This window comes from Strongylocentrotus purpuratus, unplaced genomic scaffold (genome assembly GCF_000002235.5).
Source record: "Strongylocentrotus purpuratus isolate Spur 01 unplaced genomic scaffold, Spur_5.0 spur5_scaffold_3, whole genome shotgun sequence".
NCBI classification, from domain to species: domain Eukaryota; kingdom Metazoa; phylum Echinodermata; class Echinoidea; order Camarodonta; family Strongylocentrotidae; genus Strongylocentrotus; species Strongylocentrotus purpuratus.
Genome location: NW_022145609.1, coordinates 31575639 through 31591291, shown reverse-complemented (window position 1 = coordinate 31591291; position 15653 = coordinate 31575639). Strand labels below are relative to the sequence as shown.

The 15653-nt window shown below is 36.6% G+C and overlaps 1 protein-coding gene across 13 annotated transcripts in view; it reads left to right on the top strand.

Moving 5' to 3' along the window:
* LOC100893850 (F-BAR domain only protein 2) overlaps positions 1-15653 on the top strand; it is a 101961-nt gene that overhangs the window by 29082 nt on the left and 57226 nt on the right. For all 13 annotated transcript variants that reach the window (XM_030996415.1, XM_030996411.1, XM_030996410.1 and 10 more), the window contains exons 3-7: positions 1455-1529; positions 6759-6900; positions 10398-10469; positions 11153-11258; positions 13776-13855. In XM_030996415.1, coding sequence (XP_030852275.1) covers positions 1455-1529; positions 6759-6900; positions 10398-10469; positions 11153-11258; positions 13776-13855 — 475 coding nt within the window. The remainder of the gene's footprint in view (positions 1-1454; positions 1530-6758; positions 6901-10397; positions 10470-11152; positions 11259-13775; positions 13856-15653) is intronic.

Below are 15653 nucleotides of genomic sequence, written 5' to 3'. Positions count from 1 at the left end.
AATACTGGTGGCTTATTTGCACGTGACATGGGAAACCACTTTGTGTTTGGTTGTAAATTCATGTCAACATTTTCTTTGAACATGGGCCAGATTTCAGCTTAGTCCAATGACCACCTCCTTTCTTTCCAGAAAGTATTTTCACTCTGAAATGTTTTCATGAAACATGGAATGGATTTAAGACTGGTCGACCGATCGACCGATCACCTCCTTCTTCTCAACAAAAGTATATTCCCTTTGACATTAAAAAAAAAAATAGAACAGATTTCAACTCGGTCCAGTGACAACCTCCTTTCTCTCTAAAAAAGTGTATTTACTTAAATTTCTTCTTTGAACATGCAACAAATTTCAACTTGGTCCAGTGACCACCTCAGTGACAAGTCCTTCACCACCCCTTACTCTTGACCTATAATTATCTTATCACGGGTAGCCATCTTCCTCTTCCACCTCCTCCACTTCCTCTAACCACAGACTTGGTGGAACTCTGTTGAGCAATAAACACAAGGCAATTTCCTCAGTCTCAGGATGTCGTTAGATGTAGATATCAGATCAAACTAGAAGAAGAGCGGAAACCAGGGACGGGTTTAGTGGCCTATTTCTGCAAGACAGTAGTCAATTCTATATCTGTACCCCCTTGATAACACTGGCAGTTTTTTTTTTGGTGGGGGGGGGGGGGGCGGTACGAACACCATGCGCCCTTTTTGAAACCCAAGTGCTATTTCTTTAGTACACATGTTCAAGAATGTTCCCAAGCTTTCTTGTCAGCAAATTGTGTATTTGTAGGAATATTATGCCCGTTTTGAAGAAGTCTGAGAATTGCGGCTGCATATACTTTGTACAGTATGCAGCAATAAGGGGGAGGGGGGGGGGGGGGGATTCCCAAAGAAGCAGAGGGACAAAGAGGGGTTGGGGAGGGGTAGAACGTGAGAGAAAAGCAGAGGGACAGAGAGATGGATGTAGAAAGATGGAGAGAAAGAAAGAGAGAGAGAAAGAGAGAGAGAGAGATTTGAAGAGGACAGGACATATTAAAAATATGCTTCAGAAGTCTCTGGAGATTCTTTCGCATTAGATCTGTGAAGATCTGCTTCTTGTTACATGTACATGTACATGCAGGGAAAAAAACTATTTAAATATTTCGGTGGCTTGCATGAAAATAATACTTTTGAATTTTGAATTGTTTTGCATTGAACTCTATGCAAAAAAAAAAATGGGGCTCTTTTATGACTTTTAGGGGCTCTTTTGGCATTTCGGGGGCGAATTTGCCCCGAGCCCCCATGTATTTTCCCCCCTTAATACATGAATTTGAAAGAGTAACCAACACTTCTTTTCTGAATTGACTACATATCCATGTCCCTCACACTGTGTCCTGTAAAACAAATTAATATTCCATTATCATTAACCCTGACAGAGTTGATGTGGCTAATTGATCGTATTCTCGTTTCTTTCCCTTCCTCCAGGTCTCTGATCGAGGATACCTACCACAAGAGCGTCAGCAAATTGGCCAAGTCCACCAGTAATTGTTCGCAGCTCGGGTAAGTGTGCGCAGCGGTTAACTCGTCGGCTGTTGTCTAATGTTTACGATCTTCGTTTATTACGAGCCACTTAATGATGCAGCGTCTGCTCCGTTCCCAAATTTATTTGTCAGACATGATAAGCTCTTCCCCGCCTTGGTTTAATTAAAGTAGAGCGTTGTAAAGTTTTCTTCTAATTATATGATTATTATGTCTGTTCAGAATCAGAAGAGCACTAACTTTTTTGTCAGAGTAAATGAGTTAATGCCCTTCTAGCTCCAAAAAGACAGATAATTAGTTCATTACTCCTCCTCCTCGGCTAGATATCGGGTTATTTTGGAAGTGTTTTTAGTGCTTAAAGATGAAGTTGAGTTCTTGTCTTGCGATTGCATTGTGAAAGAAATGGTGTGGAACCGACCAGAAAAGGTTGATCATCTAGCATACATGTACATGTACAAGAATTTGTGTGTATTACAAGGTTCTGGAATCAACAAAATGATAAGAAATTTGGCCAAGTCTTGGTAAAGTTACAAACACTTGCACAGAAAGATGTATATGGGACTACACGAACACGTGGTGTAAAAAGCCGGCCCCCCCCCCCCCCCCGATTTTTACGATGTTACATGCATATTTAGAATATGAAGGCATTTGAAGAGCCATGCTTTTCAGGGAACATGTCTTAACTGATGTTCTTCCACACTTGCATAATAAGAATGAGTAATTCTCACAAATTATTTTTCACCTCTTCCCAGAACTCAACCTTCTCTTTAAAAACCACGAGGTGTGTTTACAGAGGTGTTAAACCACATGCAGTAAAAACAATTAGGTGACCTTTTAGTATCATTATTCCCGAGTTCTTATATTGACAGAAAATGATGATGAAATGCACACAGAATAATCTGAATCAAACCAAAATTTTACTGAATGTTACAGACAAAAGAAGTGACATACAAAGAAAAAGAAAAGGGTATAGCATATTTAGTAGAATTTTGTTATAACACTGAACACTGAACAGCTGGTCTTTATGAAATTGTTATTTTTTCCAGTTCCACTTTTGTGTACCTACTCTATTGTTTCATATTCTAGATAAAATTTTAACAAGGTTTCAATGAAAGTGGTATCTTTAGGCCTGTCGTCATTATCTCGAGATTGCCAAATATCCAGCTATTTGAACTATCACGATCGCAAACTATCCAGCTAATTTGCGTCTTCATCAGACCGAAGTAGCAATTAGCGGGATATTTGGTCGGGATTATCATCCCAAGATATCTTGGGATAGTTTGCAAAATATCCCACTATTTGGCAAAATATCCAGCTATTTGTCCTGTGCGTCTTCACCAGACCGAAGACTCGCACTATGTGCTAACGCTGAGCAAAATATCTTGAGTTTATTTCTCAAGGTCGAGTTTCAAGTTTCGAGGTCGAACCTCGAGCTGATGAAGACGTGATTGGTAACTTCGGGATTATTTCCCAAATCAGAAATAGTGGGCTATTTGGCAATCTCGAGATGATGAAGACGCACCTCATGTTCACCCAAGTAGTTTGTTTTATCAAGGTTCAACTGAACAAGGAAATGGAGCTGGTCATCCTGACTGCTGATTGACCAGTAGCACACTTGTCAAATTTTTGCAAATGTGTATTTGGTTTTTCATTGGATTTGATTCCTAGCTAGCCTTCATTGGTTTGTTTACATTTCACCGGTCACCTACTGCATAATAAACAATTCTCTCAGAAATTCAGTTTTCCTTCAAGAACTTGAGATTTGCGTTGTCGATCACGAATTTCCCTTTAAATGTAGTATCAAACTCCAGTGAAACTTTTAATGTATTGACATGATTGTGAGTACTTCTATCAAAATATTTGGAAACATTTATCAGAGCCGTCATGATTTGTTGACGTTGGTTTAAAGGGATCCGGTATTAACTTTGTCTTAGATCCTTTAAAAAAATCCTTGATTTAGCTCATGCTGCAATGATAATTATAAACATTTAGGTCAGTCAGGAACTCCATGACTTTTACAAGCCGATCACCTGTCTGATTATCAAGATATTTATGATTGAAAATCGAAATCAAATTTTGCGTTTGCCAAACGGTTTTCATAACAGTACAGTCTATTGGGAAAAACAAGTATGGTGTAACCGGTCACTCAAAGGTTTTTACTTTTTTGAGGCCCGTCTTGACCATTTTGAAGCGCAATTTTTTTAGGGCTTCAATATAACACCATATCATAGACACTGATAACACCTAGGGCCGTGCATCTCAGATTTAACATTGTTAAACGATCCCTTTAATTTTAAACCTCATTTGAGGAATTTGGTGTGTTTAAGTGAGTCAATATTGTCCCCTTTCGTGATGGATGAGTGGGGGTACATGTATTCAGACTTGTTTAGCTGAGTGCAGCTGTAATGGCAAATCCTAACAGCTCTCTCCACTCTTTCTATGGTTTGATTAATGAGACATTCTTCAGTTTCCCAGAAGACAGAAAACTTCACCTGTAATTAAGGGCTGTAAATAAGTCATATCCTGTTGTAAAGTGATATATTAAAACAAGATGTACATACATTGTATGTAGTTCAGTAGAATGTCAAAAGGGGTTATCTGTGTATATTTGTGTCGACGTATAGTTTTAAAATTTCCTTTCTTGCGTATGTTTATAAAAGAAAAAGAAACACAATTTTCCTCCTATATTCATGTACCATGCAGATATGTGACTTTTTTCATGGGACAAAGTAACAGTGAAAGAAAAAAAAAAATTGTTGCCAATTTGAACGTTAGCTGATCATGTTAATCCTTAAAAATCCCTGTCTTCATTGGGTTTATGTTTATGGTACTGTGGGTTTGTAGTACATACATTTACATTGTACATGTACGATGCTGTTGTTTGATCGAGTCCGATATTAAATGGACCACAAGGCAACAAAGATAAAAATCCTTTCGTTTTCAATACTGCAAAAAATTCAAAGAAAGGAAATTGTGGGAATTTAGTGGCTAATTCCTGCACTAATTATGTATATTCTTTCAGTGATAACAAACCACCATGTTCATGGAATTTTGATGGTTAATATCCTTTTATAAACCCCCAACAACAATATCCTGATTAAAAACCACAAGGAAGCAACCATATTCTATCACAATAGGCCTGTCCTCATCAGCTCGAGATTGCCAAATATCCCGCTATTTGAACTATCCCGCTATTTGAACTATCCCGATCGCAAATTATCCAGCTAATTTGCGTCATTATCAGCCCGAAGTAGCAAATTAGCGGGATATTTGGTCGGGATAATATCCCAAGATATCTTGGTCTAGTTTGCAAAATATCCCGCTATTTCCCAAATAGCGGGATTGTTTGCGCCCAACTTCATCAGACCGAAGTACGGAGTCAAATGTCCCGATCCCATCATGCACAACGATTTCCTGTTTGCCATGTGTGTGAATAAACTAGCTTGTAGCACATGCTCTAACCTGTGCTGCATGCATGCACAGCTCACAGCCGGTACTTGTGTACGTTTTACAGCGCGGGTAAAATTTGAAATCCGCTCGCTGGTTGTACAGCCGGTCTCTGAAGTGCGCATGCTTCAATCTTGAGATTACTTTTCGAGCTAGTTCGTGATGAGCGTATCGGTCTTGTGAAGACGCGAGTTCAAGCATCAGGATAATAGCCCGAGTCTGAAAATAGCGGGATATTTCACAATCTGGAGCTGATGAGGACAGGCCTAATGTATACAGACAGCATTCAGAGGCAGTGGAATGAATGTGGGCATGGATTATGGGATATGCTCATAATTAATTTACATCGTGTCCATAATTAATGTTCTTGATGGATTTCCATTACACAGCACTCCGACTGATATTAAGGGGATGAATGATGCTATGCTTGTAACATTGATAATTTATAAGCAATTACCCAAGATGAATTTTAGTAGAATGTCTGGAAAGGTACATGTACAGTACATGCAAAGTATGTTACGTGTAGCACAAAATGCTTTTAGGGAAGAAGTTTGAAAGGATCTGTGAGGACAGAAAAGTTATACTGTGATGATACAATTAAAAATAGATTACATAGGAAAGTAGAAGTCTTTAATATATTCCCTTTTCTTGAATTTAATTACTTGGATCTTTGCATGTGCCTGACAATAAAAAATGGTAATGTCACAATGTTGTTTTTAATACTGCTCTTGTTTGCTGTACTTACGCTCATGTTTGTGCATGGTGCACTGCACACACATGTAACAGACTTAAAACAAATACTCTGTGCACGTACATGTACCTTACTTTCATGTTAATGCCAATTTTACTTCCCCAAAATGCAAAGAAAAATTTTACGAGCATGTACTAAAGATGCAGTAGGATATTTACAGTAGAATATTTATGCTAGTGCTGTAGTCAACCGTTTAACCGTCCGGTATCCGACCGCCCATGGCGGATTCCGTTTTCAATTGGACGGTTTCGTTTTCCCGTTTTTTTTTATATTTTTTATAATTTTTTATAATTTTTTTATTTTTATTTATTTTTTTATTTTATTTATTATTTTTTTTTTTAAAGTTTCAATTTATGCCCCTCCACCTGGCACTATGCCTGACAATGTCTCCCAGCTCAGTAGTCGGTGTGATGACTTACCACTTGGAAACTAGAACAACACTCCAATTTGTCTGTCATCTTGGTTTGAAAGTAATATTTGTAATAGATCTCAATATATATTCATCCAAGTTTAACACATGGTGTACCACAAGGTTCTATCCTAGGTCCTCTACTGTTTTTAATTTACTTTAATGATCTTACACATTATTCTAAAACGACATTGTTACTATTATTTGTGACTAGTTCACAAGCACAAATCGGCGCCTTCAGTTAAATCACCTTCCTGCTTTTTCACACGGCCAAAAAAAAAAAAAAAAAAAAAGAAGATTTTTTTTTTATTTTTTTATTTTTTAAATAAATCGTTTAACCGAAAACCGTCCGGTTTTGACAGGCGGTTAAACGGAATTGGAGATATCCGTGATGTTACAGCACTAATTTATGCACCTATTTAATTTGCCCCAAAATTTGTAAAGTAAAGAATACCTTTCCAAGCATTGTAAAGATGCAACGTTTTCACTGTTTATCCTTAGATTTTTTTTTTTTTAGTAGAAATATCAGGGCTATGGGTGTGGTGGGTATCCAACAATTTGATTGTATTGGTAAATGTCCTATATTTTGTACATGTAATCGTCTAGTCTAAGTTACTAATTTCACATTTCTTTCTCCGAACAGAACATTTGCTCCCTTCTGGACGGTGCTCAAGGCTGCCACTGACAAACTTGCCGCCTCACATCAGAAACTTGTTCAGAAACTCCAGGATATCGTCAAAGATATACAGAAATATGGCGACGAGCAGCACAAGAAACACAAGACTGTGAGTAGACCGAGGTGGCTTGGTCAAGTGCTAATTCTTTCATGTCAGGGAAAACAACGTTAATTGTCTCAACAAACTGAACACATTTACCCTTTAAATAGCACTTGTGCAGATGTCTCTTTTAACTTTACTCGAACACAGCCATCCTAGCGAAAATATTGACCAATGGCTTGTCCTAATTTTTGATCTGTTTTGACGATTCTCATATTTTTTTAACATGAAATATACCGGTAACATTGCTTTCAGATACCACTCCATGTCTTGGCAGTGGATGTTTTTATTCGTTTGACTTCAAGCATCTAAGAAAAAACCCATCCCTGAATGTTTTAAAGAAAAATGATGTACTGTACGTCATGATGTGAGCATTCTACATAATAATAATAATAATATTCATTTGTAAAGCGCAATAACTATGTGGATCTATTCTATTGCGCTGCAAGAGCTCGTAAATGCTGTGCTATACATACTATATGAACAAGTGAGTTTTCAGTTTTGATTTATATAAATTACTGGTAACAACACAAATTGATATACAAAGTAAATACAGGCAAATAAGAGCTCTTTTGGAGAGCAAGCAAAAAGCATGTGCAACATGCTTATGCGCTCATCCAAATGTGATGTACAGCGTTGCACTAGCACATCATCTTCCGAGCTAGGTTTTAGCTGCACTCAATATGCGACGTCAAATTGAATAATGGATTTGACATTTGTGTATGACATGATAATGCGTTCCTTACAACATGACTTTCTAGCTGAGTTGTACACTTTATATGTTAACACAAAAGTCGTCCCCCCCCCCATTAAAAAAACACTTGTTCGCTGGAGCTCTTTTTAGGATTTTGTGTTGTATAAGTGCAGGTTTCTCACTGCGACATTAAAGTATTTCATTTTATTTTGTTACCAGAGCACTTTTTTGATTTACCAGAGCACTTTTTAAGCTTTCAACGGCTAAATTGCCCACCGTTCCCATGTAATTTTTTTGCTGCCTTCCCCTCTGTTACGTGTAACACTTCTATAATCCATAATTTGATCTCCTGATCATATATTTTGAAAGCAACAACTACCAGTAAATAAAATATAGTTTCTCACACAGTATGAATGGAAGAGAGTTACTTGATATTAAGATGTCAAAATAGTTTTTTTTGTACCTGTCTGCCAATAAGACAGACATATAATACTGTCATTAACTACAAGGGGACCTATCACTTTAAATTCTATTCATGGATTTCTTAATATAGCAAAAGGTACTATCCCCCTTGGGTTTTGAACCTGAGACCTGCAAGGTTTAAGCCCACAGCTCTACCAATGAGCTAACAGATGGCCCCTCAAGTATTGCGAATTTTGAGTAATAAAGAAACATTTTAAAAAAATTTTACTTAGCAAAGGGCTCTAGTACATGTACATTAAATGCTTTTGAACCGGGGACCTTCTGCTTCTGAGACCACACTACTCCAACCACTAAGCTACATTTACATGTACATGTAGTTCCCTTCCTCACACTCCATATTGCATACCAGAATGCTAACACAGATCTTGGGTGCAATCATAACATCAAAGATTCACAGCTTCCGTAGAGGCCCATAGGTGACAATTTTTCAACTCCTGAATTAATCGTCGTGTTCACACATTTGGTGATTACCAGTGTATGATGAGGCATGGGGGTATATATAAGTTAATATTGTTTTTTTCCTGCTTCAAGCAGGAAAAGCATGTTCGTTTACATCTACATGTATGTAAGCATGTTCATGTACATGTATGTATTAAAGCAAACAAATTTGTGCTGGAAATTGCATCCACTGAAAAGCAAAAAAACATACATGTATGTGCACAATAATTGTATATACATGTATATGTGTCTGCCGGATTTGCTCCTCATAGTTTTATTATATAATAACGCTACATTTGTATAGCGCCTAATAAGTACAAATTTAGTTCTCTATGCATTTTACATTATAAACTTAAACTTGGTAGGTCTTTAAGGGGTTTTCTCAAAAGTATTGAAAGGTTAATGTTCTCAGTAGAGAATGGAGTATACTATGAGTTCATTTTTCATATAACATCTGTTAAAAAGTACATCTGAAATATGATATGGATTTAGTTTCAAGGTAAAGTTTCAATGGAAAGAGGAAACAGTGATAGTATCCATAGCTGGTGAAACTATTACCGGTATCTATTATTTGAATGAACAGTGTTTATGGCTGTTTGTTTAAAGTACATCCCAAGTATTGATGTTGAAACTGTAGTAGGGGGCGTTTTTCAACAGAATAAATACAGATTATGACATTGGAACCGTTATAATGATTATTTACTGTTTAGAATAGAGCAAGCGGAATGGGTTAAAGATACAAATTTTGAAAAAGGAGGTCAGGGGAAATTGGAAAGTATCATAACACACTCACAAACTCATACACAAAGATCATCTGAACACTTTCATTTTAAGGTTTACTTTAATATTTTGTTTTTTGTTTTTTTGTTTTTGTTTTTGTTTTGTTTTTTGTTTTTTTTGAGGCCGCCATCCTTGTCAAGCTTTGCTTATGATTGCGGTCTCCTGCACTTTTCCAATAGAAAAGTTTGGATAATACTTTAAATTTATGATTATATGTTATGGAAATATTAAGTTTCGTTATCATATGTACATATATTATTTAAAAAAACATTTTGACATGAAGAAATTATTGTTTGTTTATGTTGTATTATACCTTACATTTATATGTTCTTTGTTATTCAGTAATATTATATATGGAAAAAATGCAGAAATAAAATCAAATCAATCAAAAATAATATCAATAACTGGTAAAATCATTATTTGTCGTTCCTGGATGAGTCCATCCAACCCTTGTACTTAGTTAATTTGAGTGAAAGCAGAACAATTAGGAAAACAGAATGGTGAAAGTTTGAAATAAATCGAACCAATAATAAGAAAGTTATGAATGTTTGAATTCTGAGATCACTACAGCTATGTGAAATCTCAAATTGGCAATTTTGTCAGTGGATTGTGATGTAGAGCCATTCAACTCTCCCCTTGTCGTGTTAAAAAATGTCACTAATATTTGTATTTCTCCCAAGTGCCTTCACCCTTGGGGCACTACTCAACATTTATTATTGAGAGTATATTATTACAGGTCCTCTTTAAAAAAAAAAAGACCATCCCAAGTCATACATTTTTGAAGAAATTAAAATTTTATTCATTGTTTCGTGTTGGAACAAATGTGAAATTTGTCCGCCACTAAATCACAGAGATATTAAAGATTTGGCCACTTGAAAGAGCCCATACCTTTAGTGATTGCAACTTTCAAAAATTCATAACTTCCTCAGTTTTTGTCGGATTTCATTCAAAATTTCACCAGTCTACTTCTCTGACTTTCTGCTTCTTCCGGAGTAGGTTTTTTAATCTGACCAAAATTTGTCAAGGTTTACTTAAATTTCATGACTTCTCAACTTATATGAATTGAATGATATAATAATTTCTCTCTTTCTTTTTCCTCCTTGCCATACAGGTCAAGATTGAAGTTCAAGGCACAGCTGATACGGTCACAAATATTCAAAGGACAACAGACCTTGTTGCCACGGTAATTGTATAGCCTCTGTAAAAATAGCAAATAAATATGTTTGAATGTTTGAATAAAAGTATTCCCCCAAAAAAGTGTACAGCATCTTTTTCAGAGAATACATGGCTCTTGATTGATATCACCCTTGATTTTATACTAGTATAAGTGATTAATAAAACAGATCAATGATTTTTTTATTAATCATTGCTTCTTAAGACATTATAAAGATAGTACTTGTATGTGTATATTGGTACTACAAAACGTCCATAATTAAATAGAGGAAGATCAAGAATTGTTTTCATTATAGTTCCTCAACTTCGAATGAGGAAAAGGGAGAAGAAAGAAGATAGAAGGGGGGGGGGATGGTTGACATCGTTTTCCTTATAGTAGGAGACCGGAAATAATCATGCTCTCACCTCTGTCGTCAAAGAGTCGTCCAACTTTATCAGCAAATTATTTAACAACATTTAGGGAAATATTTATTATTGAATTTAGGGTTGTACTTATTTTTGTAAAGATGAAACTTCCACCATTTCTCTTTTCAATTAAGTGCATCAGATTTCTTTAATGCAACCTACGTGTTTGATACTAATATATATATATGGGTTATTTTGATTGGTTGGATCACATCTTTAGTCCAACATAGTAACACCAATGATGTCAGATAGGTCAATTATTTTCTCTATCTGTCTTCCTCCTTACAGGCCAAGGAACTTTACAACACAAGATGCATCGAGTTTGAGAAGTTAAAGAGGGAAGGCATCACTGGAAAGGAGCTGGAGAAAGCAGAAACCAAGTATAAGAAAACATGTGAGAATGTAGGAAAAGAGAGGGGAGGGATGTGGTGGGGGGAGGGGGGGGGGGGGAGGAGGAGGGACAGATCAAAATTAAGGCATGATAAGGTGTATTATTAAGAAGAGACAGTGAAGGAGAAAAGAAGAGACAAAGAGAGAGAGAGAGGGAGAAAGAGAGAAAAAGAGAAAGAGAGAAAGAGAAAGAGAGAGAGAGAGAGAGAGAGAGAGAAAGGGAAGGAGAGACAGAGAGAGATGGAGGGAGGGAGTGAGGGGAGTGAGTGAGAGAGAGAGAGAGAGAGGGAGAGAGAGATAGAGAGAGAGAGATGGGGGGGGGGGGGGGGGGGGGAGAGGAGAGATTATAAACAATGTAAACAGGGAGATTTATACAGATACCGGTACATGTAAATGGAGGAGAAAGAAAGCGTGCAGGAAAGGAAGGAAGGGAATCCAAAGAAAGTATAACAGACTACTTAGGAGAGAGCAGAGAGGGAGAGCAAGTAGCAGACGAAATGTAGATGTAATATGAAAACAACCCAAGGCATGATGCCATGAAAGAGGATATGAATGATAATGAGTTGATATGGGGTGATCATAGGGGAACCGTGTAGGGGGAAGTACCTAAACATATCTACTTTCAAACAACAGAGGGCAGAATGCCAATAAAAACAAAGTGCTTGACTTCAAAAGAACCACACTAATAGAAATACACAGCTTTGTTTCCAAGATGATCTTTATTTCTGCAATCAGAACTGAAGTAGCATCTGCTAGTCCTAAAGTGCAAACTTTGTTGTGACATTCCTGAATTGAATATAACGGTATTTGAGTGCTTCTTGTGGCCTGTTGCAAATGTCCAAGCAAACCACAACCATTATTATTGATAAAGCAAGACTCAAATTGTAAGATTAAAGTGAGGGGTGGCATTTGAACTTTGACCTTACAATGTTATTCAAGGTCTGAACTCTTATTTCTTCCTTTTTTTGTGTGTAAAAGTGCTTTTTAAGTAGGTAAATCATATGATAAGAGATGATTTAAGAACTTGTACACCCCTAAACAGTTCCCCCTGTATCACCCCATACCAACTCATTATCTCGGTATCCTCTTTCGTGGCATGATGCCTCAGGTTGTTTTCATATTACTGTGTGTCATGTGATACCTGCTTTCCGTCACAGCTTTCTGTTAAGTAGTCTCTCTCTCTCTCTCTCTTCCCCCCTCTCTCTTTTTCTCTCTCTTTCTCTCCTTCTCGTTCTCTCTGTCTCTCTGTCTCTCTGTCTCCCTATATATATATATATATATATATATATATATATATATATATATATATATACACAAATATATGTGTATGTCTCCTTTCTATCTATCTCTTTCTCTCTCTTCTCTCTCTCTCTCTCTCTCTCTCTCCCCCCTCTCCCTCCCTCTCTCTCTTCTTCTTAATAAAACATCTTTTCATGCCTTGATCTTGATCTGTTCTCTCACAAGAAATTACCTGAAACTGATTCTGCTCCCTGCAAAAAAATAATTAAGTAATATTAACATGGATTTATTCACTACTTAAACTGTCGATCAAACTTCTCTCTAAGTCTCTTCGAATTCATGAGGAAATAGTTGGCTATTTAATACCTCATTGCCATGGATTGCTTTACATAATTTGATCCCATTATGAAAATAAGTGCTATTTCCTGGTAATGTGATCGACTGATAAGTAGCACTTAAGTACATTTGCAGGGTAGCTCTTAAATTAACTGTACAAAACAGTGGGATTTTTACAGGGTTCTTATTTATTTTCATTCCTATGTCTATTTTTAAAGACCAAATTGAATCCTTGTTACTGTTGGAAAACATTGTCACAGAATGAAACCAAATCTCCTCAGCATGTTCAAGAAAATGAACACTTTGCCAAATGCCTTTTGTAGTAAATACACAATATCTTTAAAATGACCAAAGGAAACAAAACAACAAACACAGACATACACAAATAAACAACAACAACAACAACAACTTCAAAATCGAAACCCTTTCTGTGTGATAGAACAAATTGAGAATCAGTTTCAGGTAATTTCTCCTGAATTTAATTCCATAAAAAAAGAAATACCACGGGGGTGTTTCACAAAGACTAAGATCGACTTAAGTTGGAATTGAACTATGGCAGGCCGTTCATACCACTACCTTCTCTAACCATCCCTGTCATTTGTTTCTCAAGGGTTGTACAAATCATGGTCACAAATCTACAGAACTTAGCTTATTTTATAGTTCATTATTGAAAGAAAAAAATGTTATCTGAAGATCATAATTGAGAGACCAATGGTGAGAGCAACCAGTGGCATGGATGGCCTGCCATAGTTCAAATCCATCTTAAGTCGATCTTAGTCTTTGTGAACACCCCCAGGTTTCAAGACTATAATTAAGATTTTCAGAACAGTTTTAAAATCTGTAAGAGCTATATTTATCTAGAAATGTATCTTTCAGGTGATGAATTAACTTTTTTGGTTCAATTAATGTTTTCTAACATTTCTCCTTGTTTTTTGTTTTTGTGTAGTGGAGGAGTATAAGAACCTGATTGACAAGTATGGCAACCTGAGAGAAGACTTCCAGAAGAAGATGACAGATACATGTCAGGTAATAATAATACATTGTTTGTTTGTTTGTTTGTTTTACCTGACTGATAAGACAGCATGGTTATGATTGTAAGTAAGCAACCAGGAGACCGATGGCTTTGAACCCTCTTTGAGGGACTTTGTAATGAGGATTGATGCCCTACCAAAGGGTACTAGCGCATCTTCTTGGTTTTGAACAGGAACCTACTGCTTACAAGATCACTGAGCCATCGCACCTTCTCAAATGTGATAGAAAAAACACATTGCGCAGAAAGACTTATAATCTGAGACACATGTATCAATAGCCCCAAGTAGATGAGCTTTGTCATTAGTGTGTGTGCAAGCACTCAAGGACTTACAAAAACTGTTAATTGGTTGGGTGATCATAGCATGTCCCTTAGCTTCTACCAAACTTGGAAATTTAGTAGACAACCTTTCATCTAGAAAGTCCACAGGATTCAAGGACTTGCTTCCTATTGGCTATGGTCATTGCAACCTACTGGGAGTCGGATGTAATGGTTTGTGGTCAAGTCTCAGGCACGAGACACAAATGTTTTAAATTCTCTTTTGTCGCTCTCAACCCAGGTTTAGTCTGTGGATACCTTGAAGGTCATAATTCCACAATTTTTTCCAGTGCCGTAGAGCAGTTAAGCTAAAGCCAAGGTAATAGCAATACATTGTAGGTGACACAAGGGCAACTTTTTTGCAGAAGAGTATATAATTTCATTTCACCTAAATTTATTTCATTTATTCACATCTCTGTAAAAACATAGTATAGTATTAATGACTGCTTTGAGAGAAATAGTTGTTTTATTACGCTCAAGGGAAGGTTAGAATTGTGCTATTCCCCGAGGCTTGCCGAGGGGAATAGCCCAATTGTAACCTTCCCGAGAGCGTATGAAAACAACTATTTCTCGAATATTAAAGCAGTCATTAATACTTTTATATGCCGAAAAAAAATAGACTAAAAAATGAAAAATGAAAAATATTTATCACTTTAGTCGAAGACGGGATTCGAACTCTTGCGTACAACAAGAGGTGTACCGAAAACCAATGCTTAGACCACTCGGCTATGGCACCGGTAACATGCTTGGCAGTTTTCTCCAATATATACATTAAAATGGATTGAAACCGGCTTCGCGTGTGATGAATGCTTCGCAAAAGCTCCATATACGGACTCCTCTTTTACTTTTGCAATGCATATTGGCACGAACTTAGATCAAGATCTATCGGCAGATGTTGTTTTTTTGTTTTGGGAAGTTTATTTTCGTCTTCATGTCAACAATGCAAGATAAAATTGTCGGTAAGATCGATCGAGATTCAATTGTATTGAAATTACCGACCAATCCTTCGCACACATACGGCATCCTCCATCGCTCAAACCATTTTTTAACATGTAAACCTATGGGGTAACCATGGAGGCTGACCAACTTTTTTTAATAACCATGGTTATTAAAAATATTGAAATGTTTTATGCATGGTTACCGAGAATTTTACAGGAACAGTTGAAGTTTATGAATGCAATTCGACCAATCAGATGGCTGGATTTCTTAAGTGAGGTATATAACAATCACTATGAACATGTGGACAAAGTGGACAAAATATATTCACCTGTTCTACACATTTTTACATAATAGCAGTGAAGGGATGTTCCTTTGTCTACCATAGCAATTGTTGAGGGTAGGATGAGGAACTGTATATTTTGTCCGCTTTCTTTGTCTGTGATGTTCATAGTGAATATACCTGTACATGTTTAAAGACAAACACATTTAATCAGTAGAGCTAAAACATTGAACTTAAAATGAACTGATACATGTTAC